The 19,106-nt window shown below is 36.0% G+C and overlaps 1 protein-coding gene across 1 annotated transcript; it reads left to right on the top strand.

The window, feature by feature from the left end:
* The first annotated feature begins 10,234 nt into the window (after positions 1-10,234).
* Positions 10,235-12,057, top strand: LOC109188609. The gene has a single exon (XM_019339241.1). The coding sequence runs from the start codon at positions 10,473-10,475 to the stop codon at positions 11,874-11,876; it is 1,404 nt and encodes a 467-aa protein (XP_019194786.1). The 5' UTR covers positions 10,235-10,472; the 3' UTR covers positions 11,877-12,057.
* Positions 12,058-19,106: the final 7,049 nt, after the last annotated feature.

The raw sequence follows: 19,106 nt of genomic DNA, 5'->3' as shown, positions 1-19,106 counted from the left end.
TTAGTGTGCTTTCACGTATGCATGTGACTCAAACTTCTCAAGCTTAAATATTGAATTATTCTAAGCAAGTTTGACGTGTTGCATGTAACATTCGTTACACGGTCGACGTGATACGATATTTATTTACAATCTTGAATATTGTTATTATATATTGAGTGAACCATCTCCTTTATATATTCAAGATACCTCTGTTACTTTATTCTATCTTACATGCGTATTTAATTCATTAATTGGGCCTAACTCTTTACATACTACCTTTTCCGCTGTGCAGTTTAAACTTACTCTATTTACTTGCTACTTAGAGTTGAAGTTACCAAAGAGTTATTTAAATTGTGAAAAAGTTTAGAAAGTCTATTCACCCCCCCCCCCCCCTCTAGACTTTCTACCACCCTATCGGGACCAACACAACCTGATACAAGTCTTCGAATCATACCACCACAACAAAACATCAACAATACCACATCCTTCAACACATTCACACATTAAACACTAGATTAATAGCATTTTCCAAGCTCACACATCAACAACTACACATTAGTCAGACAAATGAGGAGAAAATACTATATTTTAGATGTTCATTGGTTATACCTCAAGCTTGATGCTCCAAAAGCCAGAATCCTTCATCTACACCTCAAGATTGGCATCTATCTTCACTTCAATGTTGTTGCCTTCTAGCACTCTCCTAAGGAAGAAGAAATGAAGAGTGGTGAAGTGTGAAGAGTATGGGAGGTAATGGAATGGAATAGTAGATATTTATACATAGAGCACAAAACCCTAGGTCTCGCATCAAATAAGGCCACACCAAAATGAGGGGTAGTTTAGGAAATTTTGGTTTTGAATTTTGAGTTTTAATTCGGGTCAAAAGTTGGGTTAAATTCGGACTAGAATACAATACAAGAGATATAGGAATATGATAGGTTTATTTTGGAATCAAGTTTTGAAAGAAAATTTGGCTATCAAGTTCACAAGTTCCTCTCAGATTGACTTTCGGGTTAACTTTTGGATGAAAGAATATTTCTCCCAAATTGAGTCTCGAAAACTAAGGTATATGAATATACTTTTGTATCCAATTATTCACCATAAGGGTTCTTGAATAATATTTTGTTTATAAGAGACACTAGTCAATTTAGGAACAAAATATTGGGAAAAGATTTTGACTAGTTTTATAAAATGGGTTTAATTTAGAGGAGAAATTTTTGGGTTGTTACAGTAAGTGTGTGCGTATTGTTCGCGAGTGTGTTCATGAGCGTATACGGGAGCATGCATTTCTCAAGGCAAAGGAATGGAATGACCATGTTTGTGCATGCACGGAGTTTGGTGTGTGCATTACGCTGTAATAGACCAAAGAACAACTTAAATAAACGAACATAAAAAGAAATACAAAGTAACAATAGGCTGTAGTGAAAAAGTATGTATTATTTATTGCACTTTACTAGATTAACTAGCATATATACTACAAACATTTGCTCATAGCCTTAATATAAACCAATAACTCTGACATTTGCATTCATGCACACAATTCGCACTATGACGCACACACCCAACACCCTATTAATATTTACAGTACATCACAATAACAAAAATAAAAAATAAAAACATAAGCGCACACTGACAACCCCTCTAACGCACACACTAAAATATGCAACCACACCGGTAGCACAACTTCATAATTTGAAACGCACATACCTCCTTGCTAACTTGCATTCACCGTAATACACAACACCAAAAATGAAAAACCGAATAAAATTAAGCAACTGATAAATGTAACACACACACCAACACCCAAGCAAATATTTTTAGTACATCACAATAACAAAAAATAAAAAATAAAAACATAAGCGCACACAGTCAATCCCTCTAACGCACACACTAAAATATGAAACCATACCGGAAGCACAAAACTCATAATTTGAAACACACATACTTGCTAACTTGCATTCACCGTTATACACAACACTAAATTCATAATTAAAACTAATCATATTATTCTAATAAATCAAAGAAATCATTAAAATGCACACAAACATCATCAAGCTTGAGTTCGAGTCATTGCTCAAACTTTCAAGCTTGACTTCGACCTATTTAACTTCATGCTTCAATTCATCAATTCATAATATTTATTTTAAACTCACAGAGAGCATCAAATTCATCATGTCAAATTAAATGCATTCAATTAGCAGTAATTTGTAAAATCTTGCTCACCTTATAATTTATATTACCCGTAGAACCAAAATAATGTGTCTAGATCATCATCATTTGGGATGAGACAACATTGTGTTATTCCCTTCTTTGTCAAAATCTCTGAACTGTTAGGCATTATTCTTGCCAGCATACTCTATAATTAACATTATTTATAATCTCATCTCCAATTGAGATTATAAAAATAAAAAAAAAAAAAAATCCAGCCATTCATCTTCAACACTCAATTGAGATTAACCAAACTCACGGAAGCCAGCAATTCATCTTAGCTTCAACACTCAACAAGTGTCGTCGTCGACGACACGGTCGTGCCAAGGCCTCGTCATTCACTCAGTCCCTACTCAATAGATTTCAAAATAAGAAGGCATACCCCGATTCGCAGGGAGGCTTCGTCGTCGGCCTAACCTTCGTTGTCTTCTGCTTGCTTTGTTCTCCCCACTTCAAAATCAAAAAAATGTATACTAAAAAAGAACAAAAAGCTATCTCCAGCCAAAAACCCTCGTCATCCATACCGGAATCCGAAAACCCTAGTTACCACCGACCCCCAACCAAATACCCTTCCTCCCCGACACACCAAGACCATGAATACTACCTACGGCAACTATCAGACCACCATTTCACCAAGAGAACAACCACTCCTCGAAAAACAATAACAGAAATAAAAAAAAAATAAGAAACAAAAAACAATGGAGTACGAAATACATTGACCACCGCGAGAAGCATCCCTTTTAACGCTTTGACCGCCGGATGGAAGAGCCAGCCATGGAGAATCCGGAAGAACAACGGCGACGCGATGGAATGGACGGCGACCGTGGAAACGGCGAGAAGCTGGAAAGCAATTTTTGTGTGAGGAATTATGATCTAGCTGGGAATCTCAATACGCAGAGGAATAAACCGCATAAGGAAATATTGAAAATATCACGGTCTGGATATTGTAACAAAATAATGGCTGTGCGAAATTACTCCAAGACCCCTAAGCATGTTAATATCAGTGCATAATAAACAAAATAGCCCACAAATCTGAACCGTTAAAATAATAAAAAAGATGTTCAGGATCGAATCTCATGATCTCACCTACTTAGGGTGATCTCACTGGATCCAATACATACATACATACATACATACATACATACATACATACATACATACATACATACATACATACATACATACATATATATATATATATATATATATATATATATATATATATATATATATATATATATATATATATAGATTTTGAATCCGGTGCAACCCCCTAGTTGGATGAGCTCATGAGCCTTAGTCCTGATCGTTTGATTTCTTTGTTTAACGTTTCAGATTATTTGCACTTTAAAGACATGTGCCTTGTGTTTTTATTAAGTTAGGGGGTAGTTTTGTCATTTGGAACGATGCTCATTATGTTAAGTAATTATTCTGCGTGGTTAGTGGGGTGTGTGTAGAGATAAATTAGGATATATTATTATTCTCTCACATTGCCGCTGTTTCATTAGGGATTTGTGTACCTTGCTTGTTGGACTTTTCGACTTCTGATCTTTCTCAGTGTTCATCTTCAGTCGCGTATTTTGGGGCTTCCAGGTTGATTTCGGTCGTTGTTCTTCATGCGATCATCAAGTGAATCTTGATTTGAGTCTATCGTTAAAGAAGGGGAACGAGAATGATCAAAATTAAGAGACTGAAACTCGATGAGGAAGATGTCGGAGAGTACAACGACGGCGGCATTGATACCACCGATTTGTGTCTCTCACTGTTCTCCTCCTTGTCAGAAAAGCATCATGGGACGACAAACTAGCCAACAACAATCGAAAACAGCGGACTACATCTGTCGTTGTGAATCATATCATCGTCAAAATATATGAATCTATTCTACATTCTGAGTGAGATTTGGATGCAGTGCCCTCTTAATCAGAATTGATTAATATAGTGTCGGCATTTCCCATCTTTGTCAGTGTAATTAAGGTAAACAAACTCCAATCCTAATTGTCCTCTTCTTCCTGCAATTTCAATGCATAAACTATACACCTAAATATAATATTACTTAAAAAACAAATTATTGTTATTATACATTAAATATAAATATAAATTTTCGTCTTTCCAATGCCGTGATCGTGGAGGCAACCTTTTTATTTTTATTTGTACTGATGTGGGATGGTTTCTGTGTATGAATGGATGACTTTTTATTTATTTGTTTTTATGTTCTAAATATATTGTTTGGTTGTAAGGTAGTGGGGTTTTTTTTTTTTTTTTTTTCAGTGAGTTTGGATTTTTGCCGGTAATGTAATTAAATTATTTTTTAGAAGTATGCTGTGTGTGTAGGTGTTAGGAGGTGAATGCAATGTAGTATAAACATGTTGTAGCTTTAAGTACATTGAATTTAATTCTTTTTTGAAGTTTGTTGTGTCCATAGATGTAAGGAGGTGAATGCAGTATAGTATTAACATGTTATAGGTTTAACTACTATCACGTTGCGTAAAGGTCATTGGTCTGTGCGTTGCTTGTGATTGAGAATGCCTTTGAGGGTCTGTGCGCTAAGGGCCTACAATTGTTGCTTCGTGCGTTACTTTTTTTTTTTCTTTTTTTTTTTTTTTTGTGTGTGTGTAGGGGTAAGGAGGTGAATGCATTATAGTATAAACAAAATTGTATTATGTTGCAGACCGTGGGGTAGGGTTAGGGGGTGATGTCTTTTGTTGTTAGCTTTGTGCACAATGGGTATTTGATTTGTGCTTCGGTCATTGCTTTTTCATTTTTTTGATGTCATGCATTTGCGTTGTGCGTTTTAAGTTTTTTGATTATTTTTGGGATCTTTCGTTCGTGTACAGTACAATGTTATTCTACAGATTTGCTAGTCTTCACGCTTGTGCATAGATGTATGTCACCTTGTGCAACTTAGTCTAAATGGACTTGTAGTTAGTGGTTAAAAGTTTATCGGCGCCACGTGTGTGTGGTTTCATAATTTGTGCGTGGATGTGTGTCATCGTGGTAAATCTATGGTTGTTGAGTTTGTCCTTAGGTCATTGCTTTTCAGTTTCGGGGGTTATTTTTTGTATGTTTGCGTTTTTTATTTAGCTTTGTGCACTATAGTTGTTGAGTTTGTCCTTAGGTCATTGCTTTTCAGTTTTATGATGTTTTGTAGTGGTATTCTTTATGTTATGGGTTTTTTTTGTTATTGGTTTCGGTCTTTTGATTTGTGCCATTTGCAGGGGATGGTGGTGTTGAGCCGGTTGGTGTAGTTGATGCGGTGGCACCTTTGCCACAGTCGGAAGCAGTAGAAGTGCCCCAAGAACCCGCTCAACCGACGCCGGATACGGATGGATCGGATGCTGAGCCTGACGAGGTTAATGAGGCAATTTTTCCCCCCTTGAAGATTTGCGCCTCTCCAAAGCATCTTGTCAAACCTTTCGTTTATACACGGCTTTTACAATTATTTCCTCACTTTAAATATTGTGGTCAGTTTCGTTCGGATTTTGTTTCCGGATGTTGGTTTTTGTTTTGGGTTTTCACTTGAACATTTCGTATTATAGTTGTGTCCTATATTCGTCTTACGTTTTTTGGGGTTCTTTTTTAAATGCATTTGAATTCTCACAAGCTTTACGTACGTGCACTCAAATGAACATTGCGTATTATAGATGAGTCATATATTCCAGCAGTACGCACTAACTTCAATCGTATAATGCACACACGGAAACATGCAAGCATTCATCGACAGCGTTATGCACAGTCTAATGGCCTACTATGCACCTGGTGGTGCACGCCGATGCATACGCACCATATTATTAATAACTACTTACTCTTGTTTTTAGGAGTAACGCATTCACCTTTTTTATTACTACGCACAGACTACTGGCCTACTCAGCGACATGCATAGACTGACGGCCCACTACGCACACACCATATTAGTAGTAAGTAATAAATCTTGTTTACGGTGTAACGCATTCACCTTTATATAATTACGCACACATCCTTGTTTGAAATAAAAATCAATTGTCAAGTGCGTGCAAACTTAGGTGCCAGCAGAGGACTAACCTAAAACCAAAACATAAAACCCACACAGAACAAGTGCTATGAACTTTCTTCTATTCACTAATACACACCGCGACACATGCATGTTTTTAGCCATAGTGTTATGCACCGACCGGTGGCTTGCTACGCCACTAGCAGTGCACGAAGATACATATGCACCATATTAGTATTTACATACAGCTATACTTTACTGAATAATGCATTCACCTGAATACAACAACGCTCACAACATAATTACAAATTAATAACAATTTTAAACCCAACCAATAAGTCAACTCGTCTACCGCAACCAAATCTTTGTCCCACTCAGCGATATATCCATAACACACTGTTCGGCGTCCACATCGTCTTCCATAGGTGGTGCACCTGCCACACAAAATCTACATATCGACGTTTTACATTTTTAACAACCAAATAAAAAAAAAACAAAAAAAAAAAACACCAACACATTTCTCAATATAATCACACGGTATGCACACACTCATCTTCGTATACGCACCCTCCATCAAAACTCACATAGTATGTAGTGATCGACATACTCTTGTCGTTCCACACTTCATAAATTCCGAAGCTCACACACACCCATCCCAATACATTTAGGCCGTCCAACAAAAAAAAAATGACAAAAAAAACAACACCAATATCCTCAGAGAGATGCAGGCGATATGCACAGGCCTTTTCTGGCCTATACACCATGCACCGTAACGATCATCATACTAAGTTGTAATCACCATGCTTACCGTTCCACACTGTCAACAATCACTATCTCACGCACACACATCTCTTTTCAATTATGTCGGCCAACCAAACTCCTGAATCTTTTTAAAAAAATTAATGTGCAAACCATAATTTCACCCTTCTTGCACGCTCTGCACATACTCATTGTTGTCTATGCATCCTCCTGCCAACCTATCTGTTTCACAATCAGACCTGTATGCACCCACCTGAACGCACACACGCTATGCACATCACATAACTTCTAGTTCGTCCAACAACCCCCACCCCTCCAGGAAAAAATCCCAATCTTCAGCGTATGCACAAACGAGGGCACATAAATGCACATAAGTGTGCTCCGTCGTTGTTTCTGCACTCCCAACCGTTCGTTTTCTCCTCAGGTCTTGTTCACGCCTCGTTCAGTTCATCAGCCTTTTTAAATAATTGAAAGTATTAATTACCATTATAAACTCCCTAATATAATGCTTCAGATTTCAATTATATTATATCCATAAATAAACATAAATATACAATTACTATTATCTCCCTCTCATTGGGAAATGTCCTTAATTACTACCTAAATCCATTATAATCTCAACCATTCATGGTAATAAAATCAATGGATATTAGGAGGACTCATTGTCTCATCTAATATAGGGGGTGCACCGAATTCGAAGCCTATATATATATATATATATATATATATATATATATATATATATATATATATATATATATATATATATATATATATTGCTTGGCCCGTGCGTCTTAGCAGGCCAAGCCCATTAGGCCCTCTCTCTCGCGGGTCATATTTTTTGTGGCCCTAACCTGTCCCAGTGAGGGGCAGGTGCGGGCCAACCCGTGGGCTTTGACCTATTTTGACAGTCCTATTTGAATGTAAAACCATAGAGTTATCGATGCACGACATTTGGTATAGGAAGACACAGCATTCTGTCTAGGAATGCACAACTTCTAATAAAACCAATTTACTCCTAAAGGTATATTTTTTAATATTTTAAAGTGATTTGTTTCCTTTATCCGTGTAATTTGTTCATTTTAATCTTAATCGTGCATCATTCTCATTTAATAGTCTAGATTAGTCCTCACGTTCTCACACTAAGGATTGTTCTCGTTAACCGAATGGTAGACTAATTGGATATTTAAATTTATCATTTTATAAAATAATTATATAATTAAAGTTATATATATAATTTTATACTATATCCAAAAATTGCAACAGTAAATCTCGGTCTTTGAAAAGTCCTTGCGGGGACAGAGATAAGGATAGTTTCCCTTTCCCGCCGGAGAATGAGGCAAGGATGAGAAATGTGATTGATTTCGAGAACGAGGATTCTATTCCATGTCCCGCACCATTGTCATCCCTAAAGATGCGAATGTGAATAAAATCTTCCAAATCTGCTCCTATCCATCCCACACACCACTAACCAGTTTTGTTCTTTGAATTTTGTATGCATTGTCTACATGGTACTGTAGGAAGATACTCTTTGTTTGCTTTTATGGTTCCCAAATTCCCATGCATGGGGAAACCAAACCATCTAGAGCTACTAAACAAAGGCTACCCAGTGCTTCTTCTATTCTACCTTGGACATTGGTATGGAATTTCAATTTTATATTGATAGAACTTTTGACCTTTTATTACATATCAGAGCATTATACTACATTAAATATACATTGAAATTAAAGTAATTATACTTACTAAATTAAATCAATTTGAACTCATAAAGATCTTACATATAAAAATTACTTTCAATTAATCAGAATTCTAACATTTTATCAAATGCATAATTTTCATTCATATTCTATAATGTACCCTTTACTTTGTTATAGAAATAGGACAGAAAGGCGCAATAATTTAAAAAGAAAATCCTTTTTTCAAGTTTATCATGACCATAGAAATTTCCTTTACTTGTGTATTTTAATTCCTATGTACTATAAAGTTTTGGGTATATATAGTAAAACACTACCAAGAAGTAGCAGCAATAATAATTAGATTCTTCTTTTGTTTGTTTTTTTTTTTTTTTCACTTTATCACTTTTGACTCGTATCTGTTCATCCTTTTGCATAACTTTTATAATAAAAAACAAATGATGCATATTAAACTGACTGCGGCATGTGAATGAAATCTACTCATTCCAGATATATATCATGTTAATTTTTTCTTATACTTTTTCTTTCACTTTGCTTTCTGCCTTTCTGTTGGCAAATTATATCGTGCACCAGAGTACACAATACATTATGCGCTCTGAGAGTTTATGTGTATTACGTTCAGAGTTGATGTGTATTATGTTAAAAGTTGATATGTATTATGTTAAGAATTTATGAGTATTATGTATTATGTTAAGATTATGTGTATTATGTTAGGAATTTATGTCTATTCTACTATACAATTATGTACATACGAAACAGAAAATTTTTAGGGTGCACAATGCGTTGTGTACCCCGTGCACGATATAACAATTGCTTTCTTTTTTCCCATCAAGAGATGGACTGGCCAGGCTGTCCTAATATCTTCCCATCTTCTTCACTGAAATTTTAATATTTTATCATCTCAAATCTGTTCATGTTGGGCAGAGACCATTAAAAGCATAGGCCGGTAAAGGATCAAATGTGATGGCAGTTTAAAGGAAATAGTTGTGTCTTCACTACTAGCTAGCTTTTGCTGTAATCGTAAGCGTTTGATCTTAAGAAGTGGTATCAGAGTTGATGGGGTTTGAGTCCCAGTAAGTGCAAAACTCGCAACTTGACGTAGTGGGGCAAATTATGATGTGCATCCGTATGTATCATGCATGGTGCATACGGATGCAAAAAGTCATTTTATTAAAAACGCGCGTCTCACTTAAAAAAAAAATCAGTTACGATTCCCAGCAACAACATTATATTGTGCATAATTTGAACTATATATCCAGAATCTATGAACTAAAATTCCAGAATCTATGAACTAAAATTTCAAAATGAATGAACTAAAAATCCATAATGAATGAACTAAATATCCAGCATGAATGAAAAAAAAAATCAGTTTCGATTCACGTCTAAATATCCATAATCAATGAATTAAAATTCCAGAATCGAAAATGAATTTTTTTAAAGTGGGATGCCGCGTTTTTAATAAAACGACGTCGTTTTTACATCTGTATACGGATGTACAGCATAACGATCCCCATAGTGGTGAGCGCTAAGCGCTTGATCCTAACAGTTGGAACCCGCTAATAAGGTGGTCCATAATTTATTAATAAAACAAAGCAGGCAGCATGTGAGTAGGGAAACCTTCCCGGAAGAGTGAAGAGTAAATGGTAAGAAAAGGAGTCACGTGGACTCTGATCTCAATGTCATTAATCTAAACAATAAAACGTTGACCTGTTAAAATCCTGTATATGTTACTCTTTTTGAATCCTAAGTTAGCATTCTGCTTCTGCAGCCAGTCAAAGTATGTAATTGTATCCTAGATAGCTAAAAGCCTGATTGTGTGTTCTATTTCGAAACTTCTGAGGTACTATCAGCCTTCAAAGAATCAAATGCGTAAATCAAATGTTATAAAGAATCTTAGATCATGGAAGACAGGCAAGTTTATCTTTGTTTTGGGCATGTTTGGTCTTCTAGTTTCCCTGACTATGTTGTCTAAGTTTTATTCTCTCAGATCATTTGTGGCTTCGAATTCGAATTCCTTCTGCAGCTGCAATGGCTGCCCTGTAACTCATTTCAGAATTGACAGCCATGTAAACTCCACTCTTGACACTATCATCCAGAAAATCCAACAGGAAATTGATACTTTGAGAGAGATGCCAAATAAGTCGATGCCCCCCGGATCGAAATCTGCTGCTTTTCTTGCAGATATTCTGGGGCTAGTTGAGTTTGTGCAGACATCTATGTATCGTGTAGAAGGAAGTGAGATCGAAGCACATCCTCTGATTCAATCGGAAGAGCCTGGTGAGTACTTCTTGACGGAAGAGGTTAGGAAATATGTAAGAATCAAGCCAAACAGGCTTGGGAAGCAGAACTTCATGGGAGCCAATGGCACATTCACTAGCATTGGCCATGCTTGCTTTGCCATGAAGACTGATCTCGAAGAGTACATGGACTACGATGTTGGGGAAATCTGTAACGACGATTGGAAGTTAGCCCAGAAGCTGATGGTCCATGGATGTGATCCTCTACCAAGGAGGAGATGCCTTGCCAGAGCCCCTCAGTTATACAATAAGCCTTATCCCATAAACGAATCGCTTTGGAGGTTGCCTGATGATAGAAATGTGAGATGGAGCCAATACAGATGCAAGAATTTCACTTCCCTGGCCCGGAATGGGACCGGGAAAGGATTCTTTAAGTGTGCAGATTGCTTCAATCTTACCCATCATGAAATGCCAAGATGGGTGGTTCCGGGGTACCAGGACTCGAGCTCGAGCTCGAACTTGACAGCTGATATATTGATCACAGAAGTGCTCAACTTGAAGCCCGGGGAGACGAGGATTGGCCTGGACTTCAGTGTTGGCACTGGCACTTTTGCTGCTAGGATGAGGGAGCACAATGTGACAATAGTTTCTGCCACAATCAACCTCGGGGCGCCATTCAGCGAAACCATTGCTCTTCGAGGGCTCGTCCCTCTTTACTTGACCATAAACCAGCGGCTTCCCTTCTTCGACAACACCTTAGACCTGATACACACCACCAGATTCATCGATGGCTGGATAGATTTCGTGTTGCTGGACTTCGTGCTGTACGACTGGGACCGAGTTCTCAGGCCCGGGGGGCTGCTGTGGATTGATAGCTTTTTCTGTGTGGAGGAAGACCTAAATGATTACTTGGAGGTGTTTAAGATGCTCAAGTACAAGAAGCACAAGTGGATTGTTGTGCCAAAACTGGATAAAAATGGAAGGGAGGTTTTCTTCTCTGCAGTCTTAGAAAAACCTCCTAGACCTTTCTGAATTATATTCTCATTATAATTACTTTCTGCAGGTATGCTCAACAAATCCCAGATGCAATCCAACAATGTAACAACAAACCTTTATATTCCTACAAATTTTTTAGTGACTTATCGGATGCAAATTGGTTTAAATTAGTTAAACTATATACGCAGTGACATGAATGTTGGGTTGAGTTAACTTAGACTGATTCTTTTAGCACTTGTTTCATCCTTGCCTTCCGTTTTTTCAATATTTCCTTGCTTTGTAGGCTTTGGCCTTACTTGGTAACATAGCAATCATTATGGCTTTGTTTGGTAATAATAATAATAATAATATTATTATTATTATTATTATTGAAGAGATTATTATTAGGGAAAATGGCACTTTTCCCCCCTATGTTATATACTTATAGCACTTTTTCCCCCTCAATTATTTAAGTGGCTTTTTTTCCCCTGAAATGTTAAATGGACATATTTACCCTTAAAATAAATATTTCATTTATTTTTATTCTCCAATAAATTATTACTATAATTTGGTTCAAACCAGATACTATAGTAACCAAACCAAAATATTCCAATTACAATTTATAATCAAAACGCGATATTTAGAGTTTATTAAAATCGCGAACTGGAATGGCCGGTTCATGTTCCGAACTAAAAAAATAAAATACATTTATTGTTGAATTTAAACTATTTTAAAATAAAAAATAAAATTTTAAAATAAAGACGGTTCAAAATCGCGAACGGGATCCGGAACCGCCGGTTCATGATCCAGTTTTTTTTTTATTCTTAAATTTAATTAATTGAAATCCAAATATTGGGTTCTGGATCTGAATCATAACTAAAAACTTTTAATTCGATTGCTATAGTGTCTGGTTCAGTTCGAACCGAACCGTGGTAATCGCTACATATACGCAATAATTTGTTGGAGAAGTAAAATAAATAAAATGTTTACTTTAAGGGTAGAAATGTCAATTTAATATATTAGGGGGAAAAACCACCACTTTTAAAATAATTGAGGGGGCTAATGTGCTTACATAAATAATTGAGGGGGAAAAAGTGCTATAAGTATATAACATAGGGGGAAAAAGTGCCATTTTCCCTTATTATTATTATTATTATTATTATTATTATTATTATTATTATTATTATTATTATTATGAGATTTGCACAATATTGCTACTTCATTATGAGATGCTAGATCATGATTATACTAATAGTTTTATTTTAAAATGTTAAATTTTAATATGTAAACAAACTAATTTAAATTTTATGAAGATGTCATTTTTAGTCTTTCTACATTTATCAGCTTATCAAAAAGCTAATTTTACCAAACATTTTCAATCATAATAGCTAGCTTAACAGCTCTTCAGTTTTCAGCTCCGAACTTATAACTTTTCAGTTTTCAGCTCCTTTTCAGCTTTCAGCTCCTAGCTTATAGCTTTTCAGCTAGGTTTGCCAAACAGAGCCTAAATATAAGTGTTTGATTAATTAGCTTTTTGTAACAGCTTATTGCTCCAAAATAAGTGTTTGGTTAAACAGTGTTTGATGCTCGAAGTAACTTTTTTTATAAAATGTTTTAGAAAATCATTTTGCATGTAATCAGTCATCAGCTAAAAATTAATTTACCAAACATCTTTCTACAATCAGCTAATGATATCAACTAGATAAATCCATTAACCCAATTAACTAACAGGTATCAGCTAACAGCTATTACCAAACACCCCTTCACCTACTTACTGATTTCATCTCCCGTGGTTGCATCATCTTCTTCTTCAAAAAAACAAATAAAAATTGGGTGAATATAGAAAGATTGAAATATAGATTGAAATAAGAATTATTTGACTTTTAGCAAAATTTTACTCCGTAATAAATTCAACTATTTTATGAAAAATCAATGACCAAATAGATTTTTAATAAAGATACGTGAATATATGGATATGGAGTATCTACTTTTATCTAAAAGACTTTGGCCGTGTTTGGTAAATGGTTGTTAGCTAGGCTACGGCCCTCTTCTAGGGCCGTGCCCTAGTCCCGTGGTGGCACGGCGCCACGGCTCTAGCCGGCGGCCTTTCTGATGGGCCGCGGCTAGGGCCGCCACTCTGGTCTGGTGCACACTGTGTTGTGCACCAGAGAGCTTTTCACCTGCAAAAACTTGTCCAAACATGTCCAAAACAATCTCAACAACTCATAAACACATACCAAAGCATTTCTAAGCATGAACACATCAAAAGCTCATAATTTCTACTCATTTCTACTCAAAACTAGGCTTCACATAGCCAAATCTAAAGATGAATCCATGGGGTTATACCTCTTGTAGTCTAGATTTCTTGCTTGGATCTCTTCTTCCTCTTGGTCTAGCTTGAGCCTCCTTCACCACCTACACTTCCCAACACACCTTCTATCCTTAGCCTATATTCTTAAAGACTAAAGAAAACTAGAAGAGAAATGATGCTAGAAAGGAGGATGAACAAGCTTACTAGGTTGAAGTTTTTCTCCTTGGATGTTGGCAGACAAATGTGAGGAAGAGGCAATGAAAATGAGATCAGGAAAATGTGATGGAATGAAGGGTTTATATAGGGTTCAAAACCCTAGGATGATTCACAATGATTGGTTTAGGGCTAATCGGTAATTTCCCCAAGCTAAAAGATGACTTTATAAGGGATTTTTGGATGTCTTGTGGTTCACCATGTATCGTGAACCATTGGCTAAGAATGCTATTTCTTTATTACTTTGGGGTGGAAAGTGAATTTTCCCAAAAACTATATGGATGAACACTTGTTCAAAATTTCCTTTTCAATTCTCCCGGTCTCACTCGGGTAAATTCTCGATTTAAATCTTGGTACGCGAAGTACCCGAAAACTTTGAAATTTTCGAATGAAATTCATTTTATTCGGTGTCGAATTAATTTTAAAAATGGAACAAAATTATTTTATTCATACACCGATTGATCGCAAAACATTTTTAATAGGATGAAAAAGTTACTTTGGAATTTCTTAATACTGGATTTATAAAAATAAAATTTTGGGTTGTTACACGTATTTTCCCAGTGAGCAGAGCAGCTTTTCGGTAGTCTGAACGGATCCGGCGACCTCTCCCTCTCTTTCGAATTTTGCTTTTGCTGCCCTATTTTGTTTGAATAAGAATAAAACAACGTATAACATGATCACGGAAGCATTTCAACGTCTCAAGTTTATCTCTTCCCATCGACTCTCATTACAAGCATACAACTCCCTACGTTTTCTATTATTGGATTTAGAGATTTCAGAATGGCGAGACTCCATAAAAAATCTATTTAAAAACAATAAATTCAAACTTATGAATGAGAATATATTTGTGAATTCTGATCTTTCTACATTAACAAAATTAAATAAAGGAGTTTGCAACACAAAATGTAAAAATGATTTATTAAATTATAGGTGTGAATGCATTCAAAAAAATTATAGGTGTGAATAATACACACCAGCTTTCAGCTTCCCAATTTGGAATTTTGGAGCCCTTTTACACATTAATCTCTTTACCTCTAACCTAAAGTATCAATGTACAAAAACCACTATCCCCTTAGCTTACTTGATCACCACTCTACTTGGTTTAATAAGGTTTTCTTTGATCAATACATTTGTATTTTTAGCTGTGGTTTCTAAGAAATCCATGATGCTTTATAATTTACTGTACCTTATATTATTTCTTGGGGGTTCACTGGTTGAGAGTTGGGAATAGACCAAAGAGATTGGGAAAAGGTTTTTGAAATTTCAACTTACAGCAATGTCACCATAATCCAGGAAAATTGTGTTTATTTCAAAATCCAAAGAAGCTTAAAAAGTTATGGGATGCATAAATTTTTATTTTGCTTAATTAGCAATTGCCTTCTAAATTGGGGACACAGAGAACAAAGAAAGAAGGAAAAGGTCTATGGAATCCCAACATAGATCACTTTCACCATGATCCTAATAAATGGTGGATATTTGAAACTCCAGAGAAGCTTAAATAGTTTACTTGGAGAATTCTAAGGATTGCTTAATTAATTTGCTGGGAGAATTCTATAGATTTCTTTATCAAATTAGTATATTTCATCACTTCCTAGAAACAATTTTGCAAAAACACTTTGAAAAAACAAATATCCAAGGTCTGGTGCTAATAAATTTGATCACTTTCACTTCACCATTGAAGTGAAAAGGTCTCTGGTATCCCATTGAAGGAAAATGTCTTTGGAATCCCAACATAGATCACTTTCACCATGATCCTAATAAATTTTGAATAAATCGTTTTTCCGTTTATGGAGTTTCAAATATCCACAATTGTACAACACAGGTATAGATGAGAGAGAGAGAGAGAGAGAGAGAGAGAGAGAGAGAGAGAGAGAGAGAGAGAGAGAGAGAGAGTAGCCAAACCTGAAAAAAGAGAGATCTTTGTTTTGTCTCTGGATCAAACTATTTTGTCACCCGATAGCCCGGCCTACCAATTTTCACTACAACACATAGTTATACTTCTAAGTAAAGTAACCAAAAGTCCACAATAATAGATTTAAAATTGAAAATTAAACTATTCATTTTCATTAATACCGAATTTTCTCTGAGGCAACGGACAACACCACAGTTTAAGGTCCTACTTGGATGAGCTAATTTTCAACAGTTTTAGTGCTACAAGCACTGAGATTCGTATGAATCGTATCTTAATATGCTTGTATAGGCTTATGAAAAGAGCTTGTGACTTTTGAAAAGCCCTTCTGAACTTATTTGAATAAGCTATACTAAGGAGCTTATCAAGATAAGCTTAAAAGGACTTAAGCAAATAGAATTGACAACCCCATATGAAACTGTTTCAAACTTGGTGAAAATTCGTATGTTGTTTATGAAAACAACCACAAATATGACTCTATGAGCAAAATGAGCCTGAACATCGCTCAAGAGTCATCCAAACCCTAATTCAAAAACCCTTAAACATTTTGTTCTTATTGAAATTGGACAGTGATACGGCTAGTACATAAATTCACAGATCTAAACTAGTATAAATTGAAATTAAAAAGAGAAGAAAACAATTCAAATCTATACCGGCCTTTTTGAGCGAGACTTTGCGTTTATGAGGGTATGCCTGATAAAAAACATATCAATATGGAATTACCTAGTTCAAGAAGGAAGCATCTGCGGTGGTGAACGGTGGCGGACGACAAGCAGATATCTCCTTCCTCCTCCTAACTCCGGCGGCGGCAGACGGTTGGCGGAGCTCTTGGTCGGTGGCTGAAGCAGCACAAAGCACCCTCGTATTGTAACACTCCACTTTTCTAACTCTTCATTTTCTCTCTAAACAGTCATTAACATAATCTAAGCAGCGGAAAACTATATAAAGGTAGTGAGGGTGTCACCGCCACAACCACCCCTCTTGGTGATTGCGCAGGCTAAGGGTAAAACTATAACATACGATTAAGTCTGGGTACTAAAGTAAATACTGAAAAGTAAGGGGGAAAATACGTCACCCCAAAACAGTATACAAACATTATCATAAAGTATAGGGTCATAAGTCTAAATCCATAAAGACTTCATAAGTAGAACTAGAGTTTAGACAGCTCAGACTAGGAGACTATTCTAACTCGATCTCTTCTCACTGTTGGGCCCACCTGAAAGGGGTTTTGCAAGCAACACATAGACAAACAGGAAAACACCCGTTAGCATGAAGCTAAGTATAACCATACTCAACCCTGTAAAACATTCTAGCATACACTTTGAAAACATTTGATATCTTTATAGCAATAAGCTAATCTCAAAACGTCTTTAGTTTATCATATTCTTTCTAAATGCTTGTACCCTATAATATCAGTTGGCATGCTTATATATGAATAAGACTAATCACGTATATTCATATACATATAGACTTCTCAAATAGCTTATCAAGCAATTCATGCTTACAGATAGGATCATGTTTAAAGATCATATAACAAGTGTTCACATGCTATCACACTCTTATCACATAGCTTATTAAGTAGAACTTCTACTACATCACAATAATCATGCTCAAGGAACCTCTCAAGTTAAACTTCTTATTAAACAATCTTTTATGATGTTCTATTCGCAAACAATCATGTATAACATTATGATCATGCTTCTCGTGCAAACTAGTGCCACAATATAATCATAGTCTTATGCAATCTAGTGCAACATTATACTCATGTTCATATGCAATCTCGTGCAATAATATAATCATACTCTTATACAACCTAGTGTAATAATACACTCATACTCTTATGCAATCTAGTGCAACAATATACTCATATTCATATGCGATCTAGTGTAATAATACACTCATACTCTTATGCAATCTAGTGCAACAATATACTCATTTTCATATGCAATCTCGTGCAACAATATACTCATGTTCATATGCAATCTAGTGTGATAATATAACCATACTCTTATGCAATCTAGTGAAACAATACATTCATACTCTTATGCAATCTCGTGCAACAATATACTCATGTTCATATGCAATCTAGTGCGATAATATAATCATACTCTCATGCATTCTAGTGCAACAGTACACTCATACTCTTATGTAATCTCGTGCAACAATATAATCATACTCTTATGCAATCTAGTGCAATAATATAATCATACACTCATATATAAAATAGGGTACTTTCTGTGGAGGTTTCTTTGTTACTTTCTCGAGTCTCTCTTGACTCTCTTTCTTTCTATCGAGTCTATATTGACTCTCATAATCGAGTCTCTGTTGATTCTCTCTCTCTTGAGTCTCTGTTGACTCTCTTTCTTCAGTCTCTGTTGACTCTCTTTCTTTCTCTTATGCTCGTAGACGGCTTAGGGTTTCACAGAAGTGTGACTTACCCCATCGGGAACGGCATAATTCCGACCCAATATCTCCTACCGTCTACGAAACCAATCTCGTGGTTCAAACTCTGTGGAATCAGGTATCGAACTATTAGTGTGCACACCCCCTAACCAGGATTCCAAGCCCGGCGGGAAGTTTCCAACCTCGTAACATGGGAATACGCCGCGCTACATACTCTGGGACCGCAATGTCCATAAATATCTCCCGAGAGGAACATAGTCCAAACGGTATCCTCCAAAACCTCACCGATATAGATAATACATAAATGTATCACTCATGCATCAATCTCATGCATGCAACAATTCTACTACTTCTCAATGCATCAAAAAATGATATACCACATGCTTATGGTTTTTGAAAGTATTCTTGGACTCACGTTGGCCCTTTATGCATTTTTGAAATATGACTCATG

The sequence above is a fragment of the Ipomoea nil genome, unplaced genomic scaffold (assembly GCF_001879475.1).
Source record: "Ipomoea nil cultivar Tokyo-kokei standard unplaced genomic scaffold, Asagao_1.1 scaffold1447, whole genome shotgun sequence".
NCBI classification, from domain to species: Eukaryota; Viridiplantae; Streptophyta; class Magnoliopsida; order Solanales; family Convolvulaceae; genus Ipomoea; species Ipomoea nil.
This window is presented reverse-complemented; position numbering and strand designations above follow the sequence as displayed.

Coding starts and splice junctions, on each gene's coding strand:
- LOC109188609 (XM_019339241.1), top strand. CDS start 10,473: ATGCGTAAATCAAATGTTATAAAGAATCTTAGATCATGGAAGACAGGC.